At 38.8% G+C, this 27,030-nt stretch overlaps 1 protein-coding gene across 1 annotated transcript in view; it reads left to right on the top strand.

The window, feature by feature from the left end:
- The window catches only part of PAWR (pro-apoptotic WT1 regulator), a 152,518-nt gene extending 139,144 nt beyond the window's left edge, over positions 1-13,374 (top strand). The window contains exons 5-7 of the mRNA XM_032798955.1: positions 3,489-3,636; positions 4,998-5,102; positions 11,478-13,374. Of these exons, the coding sequence (XP_032654846.1) occupies positions 3,489-3,636; positions 4,998-5,102; positions 11,478-11,564 (340 nt within the window). The 3' untranslated portion in view covers positions 11,565-13,374. The remainder of the gene's footprint in view (positions 1-3,488; positions 3,637-4,997; positions 5,103-11,477) is intronic.
- Positions 13,375-27,030: the final 13,656 nt, after the last annotated feature.

Here is a 27,030-nt window from a genome sequence, read left to right as displayed (position 1 = left end):
TCTTCTGCCCTGTGCCAGGAGGCCATTCGCCTGCGGGACTTGTGTGAAACACTCCATCTACCTCAAAGCTTCCTATCTTCTGGGAGCCTGGAACATTCTGGCAGATCACCTCAGCAAGTTCTTCTGTTCTCACCATGAGTGATCTCTTCATCTAGAGGTGACCAGATCCAGCGGTGGCGGGGGTCTCCCCATGTCAACATGTTCACAGCCAGGCAGAACAGGAAATGTCAGCTGTTTTCCTCATTGCATGGTCACAGTCCAGGTTCTCTCTGATGCCTTTCTAATTCCATGGAGAGAGCTCCTGTTCTATGATTTTCCTCCCGTTCCTGTGGTACACAAGGTCCTCCTGAAAGTCAAGTGAGACAGAGCATGGGTGATCCTTATAGCCCCTGAGTGACTGCAACAACAGTGGTTTGGCATGCTGCTGGACTTGTCATTAGAGCTGGTGATGCTGCTTCTGCCCTACCCAGACCTGATCTTGCAGGATCATGGCCGTTTACTCCACCTGAACCTCCACCTGACCATGTGGAAGCCGTAGTTGAACCCAGCAGAACAGACCTGTTCAGAACAAGTCCACCAGGTCTTGCTGGGTAGTAGGAAATTCTCTACTAGAACAACTTACCTAGCCAAGTGGACATTTTTCTCAGGTGGTCTTCCCATCAAAGTCTTTCTCCAACTCGATTGCTCCTCCAGTCTATGCTGGAATACCTGCTCCACCTGAAACAATAGGGATTGACTTTTTCTTCAGTCAAGGTGCATCCAGCAGCAACCTCAGTCTCCCACCCTCTGGTGGATGGTAAATCAGGCTTCTCTCATGAAATGTCCTTCCGATTCCTCAAGAGATTAAAGAGACTTTACCCTCAAATTCACAAATGGATTCCACCATGAGACTTAAACCTGGTCCTGTCAAGACTTACAGGTCCTCCCTTTGAACTGCTGGCACTATTCCCTCTGTCGTCTCTCTCCTGGAAGGTCGCTTTCCCAGTAGTGATTACCTCAGCCAGGAAGGTCTCGGAGATTAGGGTCTTATGTCTGAGCCCCAGTATATGGTGTTCCTTAAGGACGAGGTTCAACTACATCCTGATTCAGCATTCCTTTCAAAGGTGATCTTGCAGTTTTATAGTAATCAGGCTATTTTCCTGCCAGTTTTCTGTCTGAAACCACACAGGAATGCAGAGGAGTGCCATTTCCACTCACTGGATATTAGATGTGACCTGGCCTTGTGCGTTGAGAAGATCAGCTGTTCCGTAAAACAATGCAGCTCTTTGTGGCAGTAGCAGATAAGATAAAAGGCATACTTGTTTCAGCCCAGAGTATTTCATTCTCCTGTATTCATCCATATTGCGAGCAGGCAGGCATCCCACCTCCTGCCATCGTGACCACCCATTCAACAAGAGCTCAGGCTTTCATCATCAGCCCAGGCCCAGGTCCCAATCCAAGGTGTGGTGGGTTGGATCACAGAAACCCCTTGGAAACTGCCACATGATGTGCCAAAACTACTTCTACCCCTGCCTTCCCTGCCAGCTCGGGGCCTCAGCACCCTGTCCTGCTGAGCCAGACACTCCCGTCTGCTCCAACAAGGACCCGGGGTCTGAATTACTTGCCCCAAAGCTGCAAGTTTACCTGAAAGTAGCTAACAGAAGTGTTCTTGTCTTTAACACTCAGATGCCCAATTCCCAGTGGGGTCTAAACCCAAATAAATCCGTTTTACCCTGTATAAAGCTTATATAGGGTAAACTCATAAATTGTTTGCCCTCTGTAACACTGATAGAGTTGCACAGTTGTTTGCTCCCCCAGGTATTAATACATACTCTGAGTTAATAAGTAAAAAGTGATTTTATTAAATAGAGAAAGTAGGATTTAAGTGGTTCCAAGGAGTAACAGACAGAACAAAGTAAGTCACCAAGCAAAATAAAATGAAATGCGCAAATCTATGTCTAATCAAACTGAATACAGATAATCTCACCCTCAGAGATGCTTCAGTAAGTTTTTGCCTCAGACTGGACACCTCCCAGGCCTGGGCACAATTTTTTCCCCTGGTACAGCTCTTGTTCCAGCTCAGGTGGTAGCTAGGGGATTCTTCATGATGACTCCTCTTCTCCGTTTGTTCTGTTTCACTCCTTTATATATCTTTTGCATAAGGCGGGAATCCTTTGTCCTTCTCTGGGTTCCCATCCCCTCCTTCTCAATGGAAAGACCAGCTTAAAGATGGATTCCAGTTCAGGTGACATGATCGCATGTCACTGCAAAACTTCATTGCCCACTTGCCAGCACACACATATAAAGGAAGACTTGCAGGTAAAACAGCTATCTGCACCCAATTGTCCTGGTTAATGGGAGTCAAGATTCCAAACCACCATTAATGGCCCACACTTTGCATCATTACAATAGGCCCTTAGAGTTGTATCTGAAACTAGAAACATGAAATATAAGAGTGATACTTTTATACAAATAGGATGATCACACTCAATAGATTATAAGCTTTGTAATGATACCTTACAAGAGACCTTTTCCATGAAGCATATTCCAGTTACTTTATATTCACTCATTAGTATATTTGTATAAAACCATATAGACTGCAATGTCACACAAAGCATCTACAGAGCAGCGACCTGGTTGTTGGTTCAGACCTCCTCTTTCCACTACGCCATCGCCCAGCAGGCCAGAGATGATGCCAAGTTCAGAAAAGTAGTGTTGCAATGAACTCCCAAGTCCAGTGCTTCGGATACCGCTTGTGAGTCATCTAACATGGAATGGACATAAATAAGCACTCGAAGAAGAAAAACCGGTTACTAAACTTTCCGTAACTGTTCTTTGAGTTGTGTTGCTTATGTCTGTTCCACAACCAACCCTCCTGCCCCTCTGTTGGAGTTAGCCACAAGAAAAAACTGAGAAGATGCAGGATAAGCTGGGCCTCTTGTACCAATACATGAGCACACGGCACCAGTGGGCACTGGAGCTGTCCTCTAGTGACCTCAACAGATTCTTCTTCAGATTTCTTCTTTGCAGCACACAGGCATAAGGAAATATCTGGGTCTGGGCGCTAGATACAGACAGCACTTTTCAAAGCATGCACCCCTTGAAGGAATTAACCTGAGTTCCTAGAAACTCAGGGACTTTGGAGCAACAGCTGTTCAGTTCTGTATAGATCAATGAGAGGCAGATTGTATTGGGGGTGTTGGGAAACAGGTACCGCTGTCCTGCCTTAGAGGCAAGAAAAGAAAATCCAGTTGGAGACAGAAAAACCCAGAAATTGCTGGTCTGACCATGCAACTGATTTTTGTTTCTCAGAGAAGACACAATTACCGGTAAGAAAATTAAGTTTTATCCATGTTGTCTTGAAGTAATGGTCATTTACAATATGAATAAGTCAATTTTACATGAATGTGTTGGCACTAGGAGAAAAATATAAGGAACACAGGAAATATTTACTAAAATCTGTTTTTTTACACTAGGCATATTAATAATGTTTAATCTTTACTTCACAGTGCATCTAATGCACCTGAAGATGATGGTCCAAATCGATATTCCCGAACAGACAGGACAGGATATAGCAGATACAGCAGGGACGCAAATTCTTCTGGGAATTCTGTACCAAGCAGTGCTTTGGAAAAGAGGATTGAAGAACTTGAAAAGGTAAATACGAATTGAACTGATGCCCAATGTTAATTTCAAAATAAAATACCTTATAAATTCCATGAGGAGATACTAGTGCCATGCTAACTCAGTGTGGAACTCTGTCCCTCTCTAGTGGTGGCTTGGCCGGGTAGAGATTGATGAGCCTGCTACAGTCTTGGCTAAGACGCATGGTTTTTTAGCTCAGGCAGTAGAGGTTCATGTAATAAGCTCAACAGGTCCCAGGTTTGATCACTGATGATGACTGGGGTGATCAGTGTTACAAAAATTTTAAGCAATGGTACTAAATTTTTAATAAAAAGTAGCAATAATTTCTTGTGAATACCAATATGCATACAGAATCAGATTGTCTGAGAAGAATGTGAAATTTGTATTACAAATGCTAAATTGCCATTTTCTCAATCAGGGAATAATACCAAGGCTAAAGGTGATTTGATCAGAGAACCAACCATCTCCTGTTCTCCTCTCAGGCACTGAAACATAACCTAAACCCTAATCCCTTACAGATGTTTTCCTGGGCCATTGATCTGTCATATTCCTGATGTTCCATGCTCCCTCTGAAGTGATCCTTATAATATAATCTACCAAATACTCTTGAATCCTTGTAGATGAAAGTTGCTAAATAAAAATATTGTTTGGGGGAGATCTTCCTTCTGAAAAGGATGGGAGTAAAACACTAGGAAGCTTTTATATATATTTTTAGAAATTATGGAATCCTTGAGTTAATTTAAATTGCCTTGTAATCTCTCCCTTCCAAAACTGGCTTCCTCCCAAACTAGACAAACTACCAAAAGGATAGCAAGAGATGGGAGAGGAGTTTGAATAACTTCTTCTGTAACTGAAGCCTCATATGTGACAAATGTTTCATACACCTTTGTATCCAGGCCCATGGGTGGGTCTTCAGGCTCTTATAGGTCAAGGAGGCCAAGCTGACCTTAGTCATAAAATCGGAGCAAAATTCTGCCTTTGAAAAGCCCGCCAGCATGGTTACTTTAGGAGTTGATATTTTGATTTTAATATCCAATTTGGGCTTTGTTTCAGAACTCGCTATAGGATCAGGGCTTAAGTTAGAAATTAATCAGTTAAAAGGTCACCTTTAGAGGTCATTGCACTGGTGGGCTCTTCGGGGCAGAATTTTGCTCTAGACCTGTGACTAACAGGTCTACTTGGCCTCCTTGAGCTACAAGGACTTGAAGACACACTGCAGGATTTGTGGACCTAGCTGTCTGAAGAAAGGAGATATCAGGTAAGAAGCAAAATTTGCCTAATTACAGAATTGTAAAACTGTTCTTTTTCAAATTAATTTTTAGGAGTGCTGGAAGAACATTGAATCTGATACTGTTAATTTGTGTCTTTTATAGGAACTAGCCAAGGAGAGGCAAGAAAATGTGAGATTATTGAGGATGACACAGGACAAAGAGGAACAGATTGGGAAATTGAAGGAAGAAATTGATTTATTAAACAGAGTAAGTACATGTATTACACAAGGATGAGAAAAGCTTCCAAATTCTTCCATCTCTTCTTTTCTTCCCCACTCTCCCTATATTTTCCAGGACAAGATAAGGAGGGAATTAGGCATTTATTTTGTGTTTTAACTTTTCACCTCAGATTTAATAGACTTCTTTCTTGAAGTGGCATCTGCCCATTCCCAGTAATGTGCCAGGGTTACAACTGGACCAGAGGAAACATCTAGACACAGTGTCCACTAGAGTGCCTGCATGTTCCCCCTTGCTGCTCTGAATCTTCTGAGAGGCTATAAAAATGGGTAGGACCGGGCTTAACCATTTTAGTTCTTTCTAATCACAATAATGAGGCTCCTGATCCTCTCTGCTAACACTTTGACCCAGTTCTCTGGAAACTTGGTTTTCCAATACTTTTCTTAGACAAATTTATTGTAGTTTAAATAAAACTTTAGTTCCAGTGAGTATTGGTAATTTATATAGTTTTTAGGAATATTTTGGGCCTTTAGGGATCTTCTGCATCCTATTGCACATTCCCATACTCATGAGGGTAGATTGCAAAGGTAAGAGACCAGTGTTTGAGAGGTGCTCCTCTACTCCTGCCACTTTCCTGGTTTCAGATACCCAGAGACTGTGTCTGCACTTTCTATGGGAATGTTATCTCTCACCTAGGTGGTCTGTCTGCAAGACTTTCACTCCACAAGCTAGGAAGGAGCTACAGAACTGGTTGTAGGCAGTCTTCCTACTAGAGGCTCTAATGGGAAAGATGTTTGCTTCAGATACTCCTGGTTCCTTGAATGCTTTAAGTTTTGAGAGGTGTTCCTCAGGTCTTAATGCCCTTCCTGAGGACTAAGAGACCTGGCCATATTGCTTCACAGGTATCTGTCTCCATACATAGAGCCATATTTAAAAATTCAGCTGGTAAGGATCTTATGATATCTGTATCCAACTGCTAGAAAGGAACTGGCCTGTTAAAATGTTGGCTTCTGGGTGTAGACCTAAGCCTAAAGGTGTTAATAGTCATGGATCCATCATGTATGAATCTGACCACCTCTGCCTGCTGGCTCATTCCATTGACCAAGGCTTGTTTGAAAGCTTCAGCTGTTCCTTCAGAGTATAGGGAATCAGTCTTTCCCAGTGCCCCAGTTGACAGCCTTTGCAGATCCATGACTCCCATTTCAGTTCAGGTCCCAGGCCATGAATGGCCCTCAAACCTAGTATTAGATCCGGTTGAGGGAGAATTGCAACTGGGACTTAGTTCTCTCTCTGATCCTTACACACAAGGGACAGAAGCATAAAACAGATACACAGGGATGGCTTCCTTTCCTAAGAGAGAGACATTTCATCATGGTTCCAGGGCAAAAGTTTGGACTGCAGATATGGGAATGAAAACTTCTCAAGTTTCTGTTTCCAATTCCGTAGGCTCCCTTCAGTCTGTCTGTCTGTCTGTCTGTCTCTCTCTCTCTCTCTCTCTCTTTCTTTTTTGAAAATCATAAAACCAACAAATCATCCCCTATGAGGTTTCCATTACTAAGTTAGCCACTTATAACTCTGCAGGGATCTTTTCAATCTGTCACCTGTGGTGCAAATAGTCACCCACAATACCATAACAAAGTATTATTTCAATAAAAAGGGGAGGGAAGGATTCCCTCCACCCAGCAGTGAAGGGAAGCAATATCCTATGACAGTGATGCATCACCTATCTCTCTTATCCTGTGGCTGCCCATCTGGCAGGAAAGGACAACATGTTTGCTGGCCACATGAGCAGGAATCAGCAAGACTAGCTTGAATAGTCACTGAAGGATTCAGTGAGGTGTGACACTCAGTGATGCATTCTCCTTTGAACCCAAGGAAGAATGTTCCCTTTCCCATCTCTTCATCAAGACCATCTTTATCTTAGACATGACATCAGCTGAGTTTCTAAACTGCAAGTGCTCATTGCTGACCCCTTCCTTTATGGGCTCCCATGAGGACAAAATAGTTCTTTCAAAGGCAACTAAATTTATGCACAAGATGGTAACTGACTTTCATCTTAACCAAACCTTGAATCTAATTGTATTTCTTCCAAAACCACACTCATATCCCCAGGAGGTGAGGTTGTAGCCTTTCATATATGTAGATCAAAAGACTATAGATGGTTGCTGTGGTTACATTTGTGTTTTCTGGTAAAAGTCCACTACAACCTAATGCCTGGCCAATTGGATCAGGCTGTGTATTGGGGAAAGCTAATGTCCCTGTGCCACAGGGACTGAGAGATTGCCTTAGCACTAGATGAATGGGCTCTATGGCTTATCTGAGGCATAACATAATAGTTGAGATCTTTAGAACTGCCTCTTAGAGCTCAATCCACCCATTCACAGAACATTATACAATGGACCTGCATTAGTTCAGAATCCCAATTTTGGAGATCAGTGCTACAATTACTCCTTAGCTAGTCAGCCTCATCCCACTCTTCTGAGAAGAGGATGCACTGTTTATACATTCCCATTAACGGGAGTTTAGCAGAGGCCTACTCAGAGGTACTGAAGGTTCCTTACAAATAGCTAGAGTTCTTCTAATTGTGCCTCTGGACATTCAAGCTATTCCTCCACCTTCCCCCTTTTACTTAGAGTCCTGTTGCTATTTAGTAGGTGGTCGATTTGTGGTGAAAAGAACTGAAGCTGTTATGATGCCCCCTTTTATAGTCTAGCTCTCCAAACACTCAGACCTGCCAGCAGGCATAGGCTCGCACTCCAACTTCTAGGCATCACTGCTAGAGGTTTCTGCTGGTCCTGCTGCACCAGTGATGTGTCCCCCATTAGTGTGGATATACAAAGGCTGTTCAAGGGCTCTAGTCAGTGGTAAGTAAATCTTCACTTTTGTAACTTGTTTTTTTAACAAATCTAGAAAACTTCTTAAGTTGTATCCCTTCTAAGTAAATTAGGTTAGATAACTTTTTACTTCAAAGATTTTTACTAAAATCGGTCAGCAGATTATGGAGAAGCTTCTAGAACAAGAGATCCCTTTGCATTGAGAACCTGGCAAAAACCTTGTGCCATAAATGGAGTTGTCTCAGTTCAATGGCTGAGCTATTCGATGAACGTCTGCTACCTTTTAAAAGAAAGGGAGAATGAGTACATAAAGTTCCCAGCTGTCTGAAAGGAAAGGCATCTGAAGATATTAAACTGTTTGTTGACTTAGTTCAACTTTGGAGTAGTTTAGAGTTGGTCATCTGTGACCTCAGTGGGGAGTCTCTGTATTAAATATGTGTTTGGAGAGAATATATTCAGAGAGCATTTGCACTCTGATTAAAGTATCAGGTGTTTAGTCATCTGTCATTTTGGTATCGAAGCCTACACTTTTTGCCATTATAGTTCTTTTATAATAAACATTATTAAATTAATAATGTAATTTTTTAAATCTAAAGTGGTAAAAGTCACTTACATGTACGCATCCATTATTATTTCTTCATATATTTAAACTACAGTCAGTTGTTGTTACTGGATTGTATTCAAGTAGCCCATACTTACAGTAATCTTTGGAATGTTATTTTTGTAGCATAAACATTCCACAAAGTCTTTTACATTTTATCTAATTTTTGAGTAACTCTGAAATATTTTTGTCCAAAGGCATTTAAACGGTTGTTTCAATGTAGTTGAGTCATCTACCATTTAGTTATAGTACAAAACTGGTTGAGTTAGCTTAAAAAATAAGCATAAAATTATGATTATGGAAAGCTGCACTTCAGCCATTTTATTGAAAAGGTGCTGTTTCATTATTCCTTACAACTGTTTGTTCCCAGTACATCTGTTGCTGACATGGACTTTGGAATAGAAAAAGCAAAGCCTACGGTGGTTAGTTAAAATAAGGTGCTATGTATTCATGCATTGTTTTTACCTCTAAATACAAATTACCATATTTATAGATCATATTAAATGTCTGGTTCATCTGTGTCTTCAGAACAATTAAATATCATCTGTTTCAGAAAGCCAGCTATATTTTGATATAACATCTCTAAAATGTTTGTATTTTTGTTAGGCACGTAAGACGTTCTGCTGCTAATCTCTGTATTGCATGCTACATAGGACAAAAGAGTAACTGCAAAGGTACTGCAGTGTGACTCTGAGCACTGATTGCCAAGCCATGTTTTGGTTGGCAGGCTGGAGCTTTTTACTGATGGCACACTTGAGCACCTACTCCCAAAGGTGCACGTCTGGGATGCCCCCACCAAAAGAAACAGGCATATTCATATGATCATTTTGTTAAGTGTCAGAGTAGCAGCCGTGTTAGTCTGTATCCATGAAAAGAACAGGAGTACTTGTGGCACCTTAGAGACTAACAGATTTATTTGAGCATAAGTTTTCCTGGGCTTACAGCCCACTTCATCGGATGCATAGATTGGAACATACAGCAAGAAGATATTTATACATACAGAGAACATGAAAAGGTAGAAGTAGCCATACCAGCTGTAAGAGGCCAATCAATTGAGATGAGCCATCATCAGCAGGAGAAAAAAATCTCTGTCCACATATCTATTCAAGTGACAACATCATAGGACCTAATCGCATCAGTCACGCCATCAGGGGCTCATTCACCTGCATATCTACCAACATGATATATGCCATCATGTGCCACCAATGCCCCTCTGCCATATACATTGGCCAAACCGGACAGTCTCTATGCAAAAGAATGAATGGACTTAAATCTGACATCAGGAATCCTAACATTCAAAAACCAGTGGGAGAATACTTCAACCTCTCTAACCACTCAGTGACAGACTTGAAGGTGGCAGTTTTACAACAAAAAAAATTTCAGTAACAGACTCCAAAGAGAGACTGCTGAACTTGAATTAATATGCAAATTAGATACAATTAACTTAGGTTTGAACAGAGACTGGGAATGGTTGGGCCATTACACTAATTGACTCTATTTCCCCATGTTAAGTATCCTCACACCTTCTATGGGTCATCTCTATCACTTCAAAAGTTTTTTTTCTCCTGCTGATCACAGCTCATCTCAGTTGATTGGCCTCTTACAGCTGGTATGCATACTTCCACTTTTTCATGTTCTCTGAATGTATAAATATCTTCTTGATGTACGTTCCAGTCTATGCATCCGATGAAGTGGGTTGTAGCCCACGAAAGCTTATGCTCAAGTAAAGTTGTTAGTCTCTAAGGTGCCACAAGTACTCCTGTTCTTTTTGTTAAGTGTGTGTTTCAAAATTAAGGGAATGGGGGAGTGGATAATCTTTCATTCCTTTTTTTCCCCATCTCCTTCCATCTGACATAACTATTGTCGGGATTTTACACGCTTTCATTGCAAGGGAAGCTGAAAACCCTAATTCCCCATCTCTGGTTTTTCTCTTCCATACTTCCACCATACACCTCTTCTTACCTTTCACCAGGTTAACTTTTCTACCTTTGCCCCCTTCTCCTTCCACTTCTCTTCTTCTTTTCCCTTCTTCTACAGCACTGCCAACCATAGCAGCTGTGCTGCTTTTTAGTTAAACTTCACTGTGGGAGCAAAAGTGAAGAAGCAAAGGAGGAATAAGAGGCAAGCTGGGGAGAGAGATGGGGGAAAGGCAGGCACGATATTGGAGGAAGAGGGAAGGAAGGACGGAAGCAGAGAAATAGGATGCCCCTTTTTTTAATGAACCCTGCTGTTCTCTGGTCCCCTTACACTCGCCTTCTGTTGAAAAAAATAGATTGCACTTCTAATTTTCAAGCCATCTAGCTTTAATCAGAACTCTGATGAGGGCAAGATATGGCTTTTCAACTATTTTTTCAAATAGAAGATGAAAATTGAAAGTGTGCTAACAGATACGTGTCATAAGCCTCTGACAACAAACTTATTTTAAAAAAAAGTCTTAAAATTTAATGTGCTGTCCTTTGCTAATAAACTCTGTGTGTGTGTGTGTGTCAGTCAGTCAGTAGGCTACTAGTGCAATGTGGTGCATGAAAGCCCCTGTGTTTTGCAAGTATGAAATAACATGGGCACGTGCCAAGTGGCTTCTTATTATTAATCTCCTGACACAGTCAGCTTTTTATTATATATTTCTTTCGAAAAGTAGCTTGTCACTTGGGAATGTGAAAGAATGTTTTGTCATGAGAGTAGCATTGGAAATATTTGAATTTTTGCAATTTTTGCTTTGCTTCATTAGCCCTTTTAAATATAGATGCTGTGAAACTAACTCTTCCTCTGTCTTTATCCTATAATCTCTTGGTTTCATGTTCTGATCTCTTAAAATTCCGAACTTTTAAATTACGAGTTTAAGAATCCATTTTTGCATCCTGACAAATGTTGTTGTTTTCTCTCCCCCCCCCCCCCCCCAAGGGGCTGCTCCTTGTTCCCTGACTGCCCTGACCCCTATCCACACTGCCACCCCCCGACTCCCCCCCAAAGGACCTAGATGATATAGAGGATGAAAATGAGCAATTAAAGCAGGAAAATAAGACCCTCTTAAAAGTTGTTGGACAACTGACAAGGTAGAAGATTGAAACCTCAGTGAGGAGAGAGAGATTTAAAAACTACTGATTGATAAAGTCAACATTACAGTAATACTTCCTGTGTTGCAGTATGTTAAAATAACCAAGTCTTTATATTTATTATTAGGAAACCAGATGGATGTTTATTTTCATAATACATTCTTTTTCATTCAGTAAAATGACATCAACTTTTGTGGGTATTTTTAACCTTACTTTTCACATCAACAATAATTAAAAATTATGACATCTTTCAAAAACATTAAATTCATGGTGGTTGTATTAGGTTTTGTCTTCTGACTACATATAATCTGGTTATAGTAGTTTAAAAATCAGAGCACCAGGATCACTTTTGGTCTTTGTTGGGTGTATATTTTTTTCTTGAATGAAAGGAAGCAATAAAAATAAGCTTTGTTTACACAGATCCAAAATATATATTTTGGGAGATATTTTCATTTTGTTTCAGCCACTGTTATGTGTAGGTGCCTTACTGATGTGTAACATTTTGCAGATTGATTACTTGTTCTAAAATACAAATCTTGTATGTTGTGAGTTTTTTACTATATCTGAAAGACAAACAATGCGTGAGTAGCGATTTTCTTCTGTATAGCAGTTGTCTTGGGGGAAAAATAAGTTGTTTTATTAAAATTCAATAAATCAACTGTAGTTACCAACATGAATTTTTTTGTAACATGTCTAAGTTGTGCACTATAGTATATCATAATGCTTGTGCTTTAGCAGTGAAATGCAAATTTACTATCCTACAGTAAGTTTGTTTTGTGTATTGAGAATATAAACAAAGCCTGGAGCTTTCATTTTGCAAAAGAATTAAAACCTAATTATATTTAAATCTACCTATTTTAAATATTTAGTGCTCATAATAAATGAGAGTTTTAAGGGTTTTAAAAGCTGTGATAAAGCTTGTTATAATGTATGAAAGGGAAGTTTCATAAATTATTTAGGCCTTTGAAAAACATGAAGTATGCAACATACAATAAAAACATTCACTCTTGATTGCCGCTAATGTGTATGAAAATTAAAGCTTGCATATGCAGTTAATTTTAGCCACTTGGGGCAATATTCTAGCATTGTTTTTTAGTGCAAGATGACACTTTCGTAATATATAAACCACTGTCTTCAGTCACAAATAATTCTAGCCTAAAAATTCTTGCTAGACTGAAACTTATGCTTAGACTCATCCTGGTAGGGCATAACTCATCCCTGATTTTAAAAAATATGTAAGTCATTTGAGTTACAAAATCAGCTTTAAAACCTTCCTGAAGTTCCAAGCATTTTTCCTCTCATAACTTGAATGTACCAAAATACAAAGTTTGAAACATCTACGGTTTTTGTTGCCTTAAAATATAAAGATAACATTAATACATAATGATAGCCATCTACAAAGATTTGCCCATAGCTTCCATTTTGAGATAAACAGTCTTTGTATTTAATGAGACTAAGGAATTCTTAATTTTTTGAATCCAGGAATTATCGCTTCATGTTAGATGCTTTGGTTTCGTTCTGAATATTGAACAGGTTACTTTGCTTTGTTTATTTTATATTCCAATAAGAGAGAAGAGATTGAGAGTTTAAGAAGTATTACACAGTACATTTACCTTCTAATATGCTTGGAAGTTGTGCTCACAGTAGGAGTGAGCCCACACAGTCTTACTCGGAGCTTAAATCCTTAATGCAGGTTTTAATTGGCACAAGGTTGAAGATCACGGGTGAGCACTAATCTATGTCTTGCTCCAACAATAATAAGTCCTTAATTTGATCACTTTTACAAAATTGGAAATTTAAACATGTAGAGGGGGGAAGAACAACTTTATATAATATTCACAAATGTAAGTGGTCTTCATGGATCTGAACCTAACATTGAAACTTTCTTTGAAATAGCATCTGTTTCCCTCTCCATTTAATCTGTAGGCAAAATTTAAGGACTTGTAGAGTGTGCTTCCAAATTTATATTTGACGTAATACCAAGAGAATTTAGATGTTCAATGTCATACTCTGAACATACAGAGACCATAATGTCAAATATAAACAAAGTTATGAACTGGATAGTTCTAAATTATATTTCACATAGAATCACAGAAAAAATGTAGGGCTGGAAGTGATCTCAGGAGGTCATGTCATCCAGTCCCCTGTGCTGTAACAAAACCAAGTATAGTTAGACTATTCCTGACAAGTGTGTGTATAACCTGTCTTTAAAACCTCCAAAGACGGACTCCACATCCTCCCAGGGAGGCCTATTCCAGTGCTTAACTATCTTTATAGTTAGAAAGCTTTTCCTTGTATCTAACCTAAATTTCTCTTGCTGCAGATTAAGCCCATTACCACTTGTTCTACTTTTGGTGGGACACAGAACAGTTGATAACCATCATTGTTATAACAGTCCATAACACATTTGAAGACTGCCATCAGATCACCCCTTAGGCTTCCTTTCTTAAAACTAAACATGCCTCCCTTTTTTTAACCTTTCCTCAAAGATCAGATTTTCTAAACCTTTCATCATTTTTGTTGCTGTCCTCTAGACCATTTCCAGTTTTTCTACTTCCTTCTTAAAGTGTGGTGCCCAGAACTGGACACAATAGTCCAGCTGACACCTCACCATGTGAGCAGAGTGGGACAGTTACCTTCTGTGTCTTAAATACAACATTCTTGTTAATGCACCACAGAGTATTCGCCTTTTTCACAACTGCATCACGTTACTGACTTAGTCAATGTGTGATCCGCTATAACCCTCAGATCGTTTTCAAAAGTACCTAGTCAGTTATTCCCTATTTTTGTAGTTGTTCATTTGATTTTTTTTCCTTCCTTGTACATTTGCACTTGTCTTTATTGAAGTTAATCTTGTTGGTTTCAGACTAATGTTCCAATTTGTCAAGATCATTTTGATTTCTAATTCTCGCCTCCAAAGTGCTTTTAATCCCTCACAAGTTGGTATAATTTGCAAATTTTTTATAAGCATACTCTCCACTCCATTCTCCAAGTCATTAATGAATATAATGACTAGTACTGGACCCAGGACAGACCTCTACAAGATCCTACTAGATATGTCCCCACAGTTTGATAGCAAATGATTGATAACTACTCTTGGAGTAATTTTTTCAACCAGTTGTGCACCCACCTGATGGTAACTTCATCTAGACCTCATTTCCTTAGTTTGCTTAGGAGAATATAATGTGGGATTTACTAAAAGCCTTATTAAAATCAAGATGTATCATATCTGCAACTTTACCCCATCCATTAGGCCAGTAACCCTGTCAAAGAAGCATATTAGATTGGTTTAGCATTATTTGTTTGTGACAAATCCAGGCTTATAACCCTATTATCCTCTGTGTGCATAGAAATTGCTTAATAATTAGTTCCAGTATCTTTCCAGGTATTGAAGTTATGCTAACTGGCCTAAAATTACCTAGGTCCTTTTGTTCCCCTTTGGTACTGTTTTTTCTCTCCTACAGGACCTCACCCATTGTCTGTGAGTCCTTTAAGATAATCGCTAGCAGTTCTGAGATTTCTTTGGCCGGTTCCTTGAGTAATATTGCGTGATTTCTGTCAGGACCTTAATACATCTAACTTATCTAAATAGTCTTTAACCCATTCTTTCCTTATTTTAGCCTCCTTTCTCCCCCCCCTCCCCCCCCGCTTTTGTTAACATTGTGTTAAGTATCTGGTCATAATTAACCTTTTAAGTGATGACTGAAGGCGTTAAAATAGTCATTAAACACTTCAGCCTTCTTGATGTTGTCTGTTATTCGCTCTCATTCCGCACTAAGTAGAGGACCTATACTTTATTCATCTTTCTCTTGTTTCTTATGTATTTATAAAAACTCTTCTTACTGTCTTTTATGTCCCTTGCTAGGCGTAACTCATTTTGTGCCTTAGCCTTTCTGATTTTTGTCCCTATATCCTTGTGCTATTCTTTTGTTACTCCTCCTTAGCAATCTGTCGATGTTTCCACTTTTTGTATGTTTCCTTTTTGATTTTCAGGTCATTAAAGAGTTCCTAATGGTCCCTTATTATTCTTCTGAGCTTTTCTTCGCATCAGGATAGTTTGCTCTTTTGTCTTTAATATTGTCTCTTAGATATGTATTTCAGCTCATGAAAGAAAACAAAGCAAATGGACCAGTATTTCTCTATATCTCATTACCTCATCAAAAATTAACTTTTTTTTTAATGAATTAAGTTAAAGATAATGGCTGAAGTTCACAAACAATGTTTTTTCCTTTTGACACATTTAATACGAGAGGGATTTTTTAATGGCATGGGAGACGTATTTACAATAGACTTCGCTGGGGGCTTTTGAAGTAAAGTTTTAGCATTCTTGAAAATGACAGTGGTTCAACTCAAGAACAGTGTCATCATTAAGTGTGGTCCCTTAATACAAATTGTGGGAGTTCAGATAGAAAGCGGCCCATGGCATTAATGTGACTCTGCATAAATTCACATATGTAATACCCTGCATGATCTTACGCAACTGCACCATGACGATCCCCCACACTTCAGCCGACAGTCCTGTAGATCTTAAATATTTCCGGAGGAAAGTATTTCAGTAACTGCAAAAATTTGTGGTAAGTTTATGGTATTATCAGGCTCTTGGCAGAAGTTTGGTAGTCTTGTTCTATAGAAAAGGATGCAGTACTTAGACTGATATTTGTGTCGCCAATACTTTTTTCTCTTAGTAGGGTATCCTTAAACTCAAACATACAACAAGCTTTTAATCTAAGTAGTTTGGGAGGGTTTTACTTTAGCTACTCTAGTATAAGGACTTTTTGTTGACCGTTTACAGTTTGTTTACTTTCTCCTACCTAACTACTTACTGCTGGATTGTTCAGAATTAATGTAAATTGAGGTGAGTTAAAATCAGGGACACTGAAATTGAGCAATAGCTTAATAGGCCTTAAAGTGAAAACTCATCTAATTTGGGAAGATTGTATGTTTCCTAAGCAGATCTGGATATTTTGTAGTAAGGTGACCTAACATGCAAAAGGTTTGGGTTCACTAATGTTCTGATATAAATTGTGCAAGTAAATTTATGAGATGAGACAGATTTATTACTTTCATCTCTTAAAAATAGGACCAAACTACATAGACTTAACATATTTCTTTTTTAAAAAAAAAAAATTGTGAACTTAGTCACCTTTGGAAATTTTAACAAATGTCTGTGTAGACTGTTAATAAAACTAAAAGGGCAGACAACTGCTTTATCTTATTTTCATAATGAATGGTGCACGATATATTCCATAATGGATGAGCTGCCATGCGTTAATTTGTATTGTACTGATAATGCATTATGAGGTTTTTCTATGACTCTGACTGACTGTCAAGTTCTGTTGTGTAGCAGGCAGATGATATGTCTGAAGACCTGAAATTTAAAATAGCACATGGAGATAGTGACCATAAATGGTATGCATTAATATTTTGGGGTTTTTTTTCTGAAGATAAGAAATTAATGGTATATGAATATTTTAAATAATCAGAATAGCTTTTTTAATTTTTAAAAGAATTAAGCTGTCAGCCTTATGCTTTGACATTAGTTGTTGTACTTATTAACCAGAGAAACAGCCTGTGTTTGAAAATGGGTATTTTTTATATCTTAAAAGCCAATAATTGTTCCCTTTCTATAAGTAGGTTTTGGATCATACATTCAGAAACATCTTTTTTCTTTAAATGGATTCTTTTTGGGGGGAGGGGGGAAGTAAGTAATTGATACTAATTTATCTATTTAGAATATATAACTTGGAAACAGGAAATAAACTGATAGTATCAAGCATCAAAGTATCAAGCATAACCTAGCAATTTGTTTCTCAGTTACTTGTACTGAGAATTAGCTAAAGTGAATATGATTGACATTAACACCATTCAATAATATAAAGAGCTTTTAATATAGCTCAAACCAGCTGATTTTAATCTACATCAAGTGGCATTTCAACTTGCCTACTGTACTGGGAAGGCTGGCGATCACATTACTTTGTAAAATGTACTACTAACGTAGAGAGATGTAGGCTTCAACTGTTGTGTTGGAGCAAGGTCTTTGCTACTTTTTTCCAGCTGGAAGCAAGGTAATTCAGTATAGTAGCCAAGTAGAGAGGTGATTATTGGGAATTATTGGAAATTATTGAAGCAAATTTATTTTTAAGTTTAGGTATTACTATCTTGTGTCTGCCTCTCAGTATTTCTTGAGTTCATACCTCTCTCGGTGAAGATGTCAGTTGTATTGATGCATTTTCATCAGTATTGACTAATAATCTAGACAGCTGGCATCACAAGCAAGTAAGATGGCCTTTTTCATGAAGGAGAACTGCCAGAGAAAATGGTTTATTTCCACCAACTCATTCAGATGGGAAATAAAGTGTAAAATTTTAATAATGATGGTAATTAATTATTGAAACAATTTATCAGTGGTTGTGGTAAATTCTCTACCACTGGCCATTTTTTAAATTGAGTTGATATTTTTCTAAAAGGTATGCTCCAGTTCAAACAAATTATTTCAGGGAAGTTTTATGGCCTGTTCTATGCAGGAGGTCAGAGTAGATGAGCACCGTGGACCCGTCTGCACTAGTATCTATGAACCCAGTGAATTCACAGTCATAATCAGCTAATGGGAAGAAAAGCATAAAAATGTGTTTTCCAACTTAAACATTTGATTATAGCATTTCTATAAACAGTAAAAATGAACAAATTGGTTATTGGGAATGATCAGGTAACTTGAAGATGTAAAAGAAAACTTCCATACCACTATAGGTCTATTCCCAGCCAGTAATGTTGGTGTCAGTACGTGTGTAGACATGACTTTTACTTGTGTTATGCATTTATGTAGAACTGCTTATAATATGTATGCAGGACACAAATAATGTAACTATGCAGCTGATGTACCAAGTCATGATTTTAAAGTGTTAACTAACTAAAATCACTTTTTCTGTATCTCAATGTATACCTTTCTCCTCATATTGCAACAGATGGACATTATTCTGTTAATTGAGTCTTATTGCTTTTATTCTTGGATTTCTGGTATACTGTTGTTCAGGGTTGTGGTTGTGAGATTTTTTGGGGGGGTGGGGAGAGGAGGCAAAATTGTTATACCCACTACATTTTTCATTTAAAAATTTCAGTCATAATCCAGTCTTAAAATTTATGTACAGTCATTTTAAAATATAACAGTTATATGTATTTAAAAAGCTGAATCATCACTTAGTTATAAAGAACTACATGTTTTTATTTTTGAACGTTGGCTAGTTGTTTCCTATCTTATGATAACATCTGTTTTAAAAAAAATGGTATTGAGAAATTTACTTTTGCAGGTAAAAGAGATCCCTTTTAACCTGCCAGTAAAGACTGTGTGCCTTTTGTCCAAATAAAAACAAAATGCTTTTAAGTCTGAGTTTGTTCTTGAATGTGCTCAAAGAGAAATAATAGAATATGACTAAAATTAATACCAGATACACTCACTGGGGCCTATCATCAAAGTTGGGAAGTTCTCACATGTAAGTTGCTGTTAGTTTCATTATTTTTACTCTAAAATTACATTTCAGACCTATAGATTTAAAAACAAAGTATAAATTCAGATCCAGCTACAACCTTCTTTGTGTCTGGCTGCATCTAATCTCTACTTTAGAACCACCTTCCATCTCCACCTGTAGCCTTCTACTTGGTGGTTCTTTTACCCTGTATCCCATTTCACCTTCATAGACTGAAGTCATGACCTACCTTCAGTAAGGAGATCTGGAAATGCTGCTTCTAGAGCTGTAAGTCCAGCTATTTCACTTGGCTGAAAGTCTTAGAAGATGTATCCAAGATGCTTCCTCCTGGAGGTACTGAGTGCACTGATTCCACAATATACTCAGTCCCTCTGGGACTTGCACATGTGTGAATGCTTGCACTGTGTGTGTGTGTGTGTGCACTGTGTGTGTGTGTGTGTACGTACATACATACATACATTCATAAGTACTCGCAGAGGCCTCAAGGGCAGCCTAATACATACACTTGTTCTTTATTTAGTGTGTTTAGTACAGAGCATTAGGGAAATGGAACAGATTTAAATGAATTATTTTGAAGCTTGTAATATTGATTTTAATCTTTTGATTCAAACAATCCACTTACTACAGAAATACCACAGTTTTGAAGACGTAGTATGTGTTTGTATTTAATGATTGGAATTATTTTTTAAAGATAAACCTGCACAGATGGTATCACTCCTATATGTTAGTTCCTTTATGTGAGACCGATGAAGGTTGTTTTTGATTGGTTGTTTTTTTAACTCTGGAGCTAATCTTTCCAGTGAGGTACAATTCAGTGTTTCAAATGTTAGGTGTTTGCCTTGAGTATTTCAGAGCACCTCTGGTGCTTTGGCATCTGTTTTCATGCCACTTCAATGTCTATCTTTTGTGTCCCAGTTCTTGTTAGGAAACCTTAAGTCAAAGTGCATAGATGCCTGCTCTGCTTCTTTGCTGCCAAATTTTTGTTACAATTCAACATCTATATGATCTTGGTATTGGGACATATTTCTTTGGTTGGTCCAATATTTCCCTAAAAGCACAACTATCCACTTTTCTTTTGTAGGTTTGGAATCAGTGGAAAAAGAAAGACCGTTTAACAGCTTCAAAGCATGTCTGTATGGCAAAACAACATCTATGATTGGCAACCATTTTTGTTGTGTTGTCTGGTCAGAGTCAAACACACAATTTAGAACTGATAAAAGGAAATACTTTCTACATAGTGAGTAATTGGACTGTAGAATTCATTGCCACAGGAAGCAGTTGAGGCCAAAAACTTAGAAAGATTCCAGAAGAGATTGGACATTTATATATGGATAACAAAATTATCCAGACTTCTAATTATTGTAAACTTTGGAAAGGATATTAAACCTCAGGCTTCAGGATTCAAGACAATCTCTAGCTGTTAGAAATCAGGACGAGACCTTTTGTGGGGAGGCAGGAATACCCTCATCTGTTTACAGACACTCCCCGGGTTACACAAACCTGATTGATGGAAATCTGGTCTTATGGAATAAGTTCCCCTTTTTTTTTTTTTTTGCGTAATTGTCAGATACGTTCCCGACTTAGGCAAAATCCAATTTACGCAAGGAGTTCTGGAACAGAAAGTTTGCATAAGTGTTTTTACACCTTTATCTGAAACATCTGGTACTGGCACCTGTAGGAGAGAGAATACTGGACTAGATGGACCTCATATCTGATCCAGTATAGCAATTCCTGTGTTCTTACAACATGCCTGAGTGCGAGATATTTCTGCAGATGTCACACCACATGCTGTAGAAACATAGTGATCATCTTTTGAGTTCTCTTTGAGACATCCCAGGGAATCTCTTGTAAATTCAACACTCAGCTGGCCAGAATGCTTTGAAGGGTTAATACTAAAGTCTTAAGTCTGATACAAAGTTGTTGAGCACCAGAACTCAGTGTCAGGACTACTCTCTCACAGGTAAACCCAATGGAGTGGCTTTACACCCTGAAGTTCCTGTATTTATTACCAGTAAAGCTGATGGCACTGCCAAGCATTGACTCATGGACACATTCAGGACTTAGTCAGTGGTGCTGAGTTTTGACAAGGAGCCAAGCAGGAAGTACCAAGAGAGGACCAATTGCTTTCTGACATGTTTCTGTCAGGGTCTCTATCCTGAGGTCTCCAGATGTTTCCCTCCTGCATTTATGTATTCAAAGTAGAGAGGTTGATGGCAGTTCTGATCTTTAGCATGTGTTCAGAGATGTGGCTTTATCACACCTGGTCCTTTCTGAGACAACCATGAAGCCCAGCTATCACCATTGCATTTCTTTTGGCCTGTATTGACAGAGGATATTGCACTGAGACTAATGCTTGCATCCAAGAGTTGGCATTTCTGGTTCAGGAAATTCTGGCCTTATTGCTGGCATTCATAGCTCCTCTTGCCATTGCCTCAAAGGTGGATCTCCCTGTAGGCCTGATTGGCTTTAGGCATCTGGATTCCATCACAAGGTTTAGAGAAAGATCAAGCACATGCCTTAAACCACAGAACTTATTTGAGAGGCAGGTGCAGACCTTTTTACACTTTAAAAAGACCACTTCATTCTCTTGGACTAGTCACTTGGGTCCCTCCATCAGGGGAAGAGCTCTGTCTGGAAATCGGGCTTTCAGATCTAGTGGCCTTAATGGCTGTCCTCCCTTGTCTAAGGGATCTGAAGTCCTTGTTCAGCAAGCACTCAAATGTTTCAAAAGCCTTTAATATTTATGTAGTCTTCTATTACCAGTAGCAGGCTGGGGCTTTAAGTTGGCCTCGGACAGAGGAATCTTTTGTCCTGTATATTCCATGGTCACCACAGACTTCACTGAACAAGGCTCAGGGCTGGACTACAGATCCACTTCTTTGGAGAAAAACCAAACTTGCTCCTGAAAGCTGTGGCTCATCCTGGATGAAAGGGATTAAATTATCTCCCCTGCCCCCGCCCCCCTTACTTTTTTTGTAGATCATTACCCTGGTAGCTATCATAGAGTATGTCTACACTGCAATTAGATACCTATGCCTGCTGGCTCAGGCTATGAGGCTGTTTAATTTCAGTCTAAACATTCAAGCTTAGGCTCCCACCTCGCAGAGCTCTATACCACAATTAAACACCCCCTTAACTGGAGCCTGAATCAACTAACATGAGCCAGCCATGGGTTTTTAATTGGAGTGTAGACATGCCCTTAGATGTTAACACTAAATATGTTTTCTGGCAAAAGGCAAACACAATTTAAACAGTTTTTACAATTCACTATTTGAACATTGACTTCACTTCTGGAAATAGCTAAAGGACACACATTTGCTTCTTTGTATCACTTAAACAAGTGATCCTAGACAAAAAACCAACCTTTTCTTAATCATGAATGGATGGTATTTGACCAGTTTTTACCAGAGCTGCTCTTAATCCAAATTACCAGAAGATAGGTGTTGCAGTACACACAATGAGCACAAACGTGCTAAATGTCTACCATTTAACCATGTGTAACAAATCAATATTGTTGTGCCCATTCTTTATAACTCTGGGCATTGTATAAGGAATGTAATAATAATTTGTAAGAAAATGGGTTTTTTTGGGTGTTATGTAAGACTATCTGAAAAAGCTCCAAAATGGTTATTGGCATGTTGACATTGACCCATTAGTATTTATCCCTGGAACTCGGATGGATTCTGTAGACCAAGAGTTTGGAATGAAATTTTTGTTTTTCTGTACTAATTCATGTTTTTGACTCGAGGCTTTTAAAAACAATGATGCATTTTAGAAACATTTTAATATTTGATTGCAGTAGTGTAGGTGTGGTTGCAATCAGCCACCAAATATGTTTAAAGGGTTGGAAGGAGGGGAGAATACAAACTACTGAGTCTTCACGAGTTTAGACTCTTAAATAAACTTGAACAATTCTCAAATTTCTCCATGGATAAATGAAAGGAAAGATGTTAATTCTGTCTGTCAGGGACATTCTCTTCCCACCTCTATTTATGTGCCTGCTCCTGCTTACTGTATTCTGCAACAAAATATACGTATAAAATGATATGACACTTCATTACACTGGCAGCATCAAATAGAGATGGGTGCTGGGGCTGAAAGAGGCCAACTACTTCTAGTGGTAAATTTCAGCTTTATCCTATCCCTTAGATACAGGCTCTGGTCAAGGTTAACAAACATAGGAGAAAATACCTAATGAATAATTCACCCACAAAAGAACTAATTATGGAGATTGGAGATTTAGGTTTTATACAACAAGGTTACTTTGGCAGAGCTTCCAGTTGTAGAGGGGAAAATGGGGAGCTGAAGCCTCTGTTTAATAAGGGCCTGAAGCCACTTCTGCTGTCTAGTCAGTCCAGGATCCACTCCAAACAATAGTGGCTTCAGCCCTTACTTTTCCTCTACCCTGCACAACACTGAATTATAATTCCTAGAAACCAAGAGACAATAGCTCTCCTAGCTGCTTCTTCAAGGAATACTTTAGAATTGTGTTTCTTAAAAAAATAAAAAATAGTCTTTCTCAGTCCAGGCTGGGTTGTAGGCAGGGAATTGGGGCTATATGTCAAATCATACCACTCTTTCTGAATATCCATACCCCGACCCTCACTCCAGCCCCAACCAATTGTAAGGGGCTGCAAACTGGCTGGGGGTGGTATACTGTGTTGATGTTTTTGACTGGGTAGTCTATGTCTAAAACTGGCCCTGGTTATTTAGCATTTTATGTATCCCTTGCAGTGATGTGCTGGGAGTGGCTATTGGGTTATGGTGAGAGTCTCTTATTAAAATTCTGTCAGCAACTTGCAGAGGAATTGTGATTTCCCTTTCCCTGCATGCTGTAAAATAAAATGTGCCAAAGATGAATTATTCCTGAGGCTTCTGAAGACAAATGTTTTGCCTGTGGAATGTACCATGTTGCATTATGTCAGATGTTTAAAAACAAAAAAGAGCTCTCCTATCTTTTAAAACATAAATGGGACATAGTGTTATATTGTCAATTCATTTTATTAACTTTGATTTAATTTAAATCACATATTCTTGTATGTAGGTACTTGTGTAATAGTTTAAAATAGAGAATAAAAGGTTTAAAATCACCCAATACGAATATATGTAATGTACTCTTGTGTATCTGTATTTTAGGAATCGAGTATTGGCTAAATATTTGCAGTCCTGTGACACTTCCCAGGGGTACCTGGTGTGGTGAAGCACCTTTCTCCCACCTGCCCTTAGCATAAGGAAATCTTTTCTGTGCCAGCTATGAGTCAACTCCCTGATCCCACTGGCCACAGGCACCACAAGTATTCCCCACTCAGCTTATGCAGGCTCCTGCTGTCTACAGGTTAGTGATAGGTCCCTCTGGAGTCCCTGCTGCACTGGACACTTACAGTGTTCACAGAGTCACTGCTCCCCAAGAACCCATACACCCCAGCTTACCAGCTTCACCTCTGGTCACTGCTCTGCTTAGCACACAGCACTTAGATAAGTTTATAGTGAAAACAAGTAAAAGATTATTTGATAAAGGACAGGGATTCAAGTGACAGCAAGTAGGAATATTGGAAACAAATGGTTACATATAAAAACAATAGGTATTCTAGAACCTAGACTTACTTAACTAGTTACTGTCATGTCTTATAGAGAAACACTCACCCCAGGTACTTCCAGTGTATTGCAGTCAGGTTTCCCTATGATCTTCCATTCATGAGACAAGTCACGCGCTCAGCTTGCTTCCTTAGTGAAAAAGATCCCAGGTATCTCTCTGTACCCTCAGTTATACTCCCCAATCCATTGTGATTACTAGCAAACAGACTGCTTCCCTGATGTCTTTTTCTGTGTGCCTCTTTCTTGTCAGTTACATAATCTCTCGATTTGGCTTAGGCTAAATTGGCCTCTGTTGTGAAGAGATCAATACACTTATGACCAGCCAGAGAGAGAGAAAAGAATCTCTTCACTCCTACCTGACAGGAGCATGTTTTACCGCTGTCTGGTGACCTGCCTTAACTCATGTATCTTAAAAATGTAATTTTCAGTACAGGTACATTATTCCTTAGACATTAGCTATACAAATATTTCACAATGATTATGATGACCAGTGTGCTCTTGAGGCTTGGTAGGAACTTCACCCTTTGATAAACTTAATATGCATATATCTGACCAAGGGATCCCTGTAAAATTCTGTGGAATCCCTGTGCCCTCTGCCAGTTGGCATCAGGGTCATATGTCTGATTTTGGTTATTAGATAGGGCTTTGGTTAAATGCAGAAATGCATTAATAGACTCCTCAGCCACTCATCTCTTCAGTTCTGCAAACAAACACACAGCTGGTACAGAGGGTGCATTACATGCCAAGACAAGGATATCTTTTTTTATGGGAAACTGGTTAAAATATTGCTCACCTATCATTTTTTTTATTGTCAGACAATAGAATTATATAGATTTTCATATTAAACATGTTACATTTAAGTCACCCTGGCACTATATTTTTTTTCTTAAGTGTCCAACATTAAAGATTCTTTTTGGTTTTAGAACTAACATACTTCTCTCCTCTACACTATTTTAAATTATTGCACTGAATTTGTTTTTGTCAAATAGCCATGTCCTACAGGAAATACTAACTAGGATTAGCAACTATGCTGGCTGGTGTCATGACCTAACATTTTTTACTACATTCTGATCATCCCTAGTATTGGCCGCTCGCAAGCTATTTTTCTCCATGTGTTGTAATGTAACAGTAGTTATTGTTACAAGTAACACCTATGACTACTAAAACTGAAAGAGATTAGAGGAAAAAAAAGTTCTCTACTTTTTTCTATTTTACTATGTGTACAGTAGTTTTTATTGTTTCCACTCTGAAGTCAGTTGAGTTAATCAGTTTCTCCTGTTTTTGTGTGTGTGTGTGTGTGTGTGTGTGTGTATGTGTGTGTGGTTCTTTTGCACAGCAAGGCCTGGTCTACACTGGGGGGGGTGAAAATTGATCTAAGATACGCAACTTCAGCTACAAGAATAGCATAGCTGAAGTTGACGTATCTTAGATTGACTTAGATTGATTTACTTTGCATCCTCGCAGCGCGGGATCAATGCCTGCCGCTCCCCCGTCAACTCTGCTTCTGCCTCTTGCCCTGGTGGAGTTCCAGAGTCGATGGGGAGCACGTTTGGGGATCAATGTATCGCATCTAGATGAGATGTGATAGATCGATCCCCGATAGATTGATCACTACCCACGGTGGGTAGTGTAGACATACCCCAAAAGCAGGAGAAAAATATTTTGTATACATATTTCTTTTGTGACTGTAGAACCACAAAAATGAGCAAGGCGTCTCAAGAAAGGCACTTACCTAAAACCTCTTTGAATTTCTTTTTTTTTCCCAAACAAACTCATTAGATTTCAAAGTTAGTGTGCCTTTAAGTGCTCTCTTTCTTCAAACTCCTTTTAAAGCAGCCAGCTGCCTCTCTCAGTAACAGTCTGTCTAGCTATCTCATCCTTTTTTATTTAAAAACCTGTCTACTGCAATTTCAGAAGGCTTTTGAACACTATCAATATTTTATCTGAGAGATCTGACAACAGATCAAATTACTTTAGACACCTTCTGCAGGAGTCCATATTCTGAAGCAGTGGTTCACAGTAGCTATAATTTTCTCCACCAATGGAAGAAGCAAAGAATTTGAAGAAAACTGTTCTCCTGTAGCCTAGCAGTTTTTAATGGTCTCCTAATCCAGTAGGGTAGGTTGCCTTGTAGGATGTATAATGGATACTGGAAATCTTTAATAGTTCAAAGATGGTAGTGACTGACAGAAAGTGTTGTGCCAGCCTACATAACATGACTGAGGGGGTTCCATTCCACGTACAAGTACATGGCAGTACTTCTAGAACACTGTTAGGGTGCACAGTGATGCTGATGTCCGTGGTCTGCCTACTTGGTAGATTAATTAAGTACTCCTACTCTCCAGACAGTCCGTTTGATACCTTTGCAACACCATTCCATTCTCTTTGTTAATA

This window comes from Chelonoidis abingdonii, chromosome 1 (genome assembly GCF_003597395.2).
Source record: "Chelonoidis abingdonii isolate Lonesome George chromosome 1, CheloAbing_2.0, whole genome shotgun sequence".
In the NCBI taxonomy this organism is placed as follows: domain Eukaryota; kingdom Metazoa; phylum Chordata; order Testudines; family Testudinidae; genus Chelonoidis; species Chelonoidis abingdonii.
Note: the sequence above shows the minus strand (reverse complement) of the source record. Positions and strands in the feature narration are given on the sequence as shown.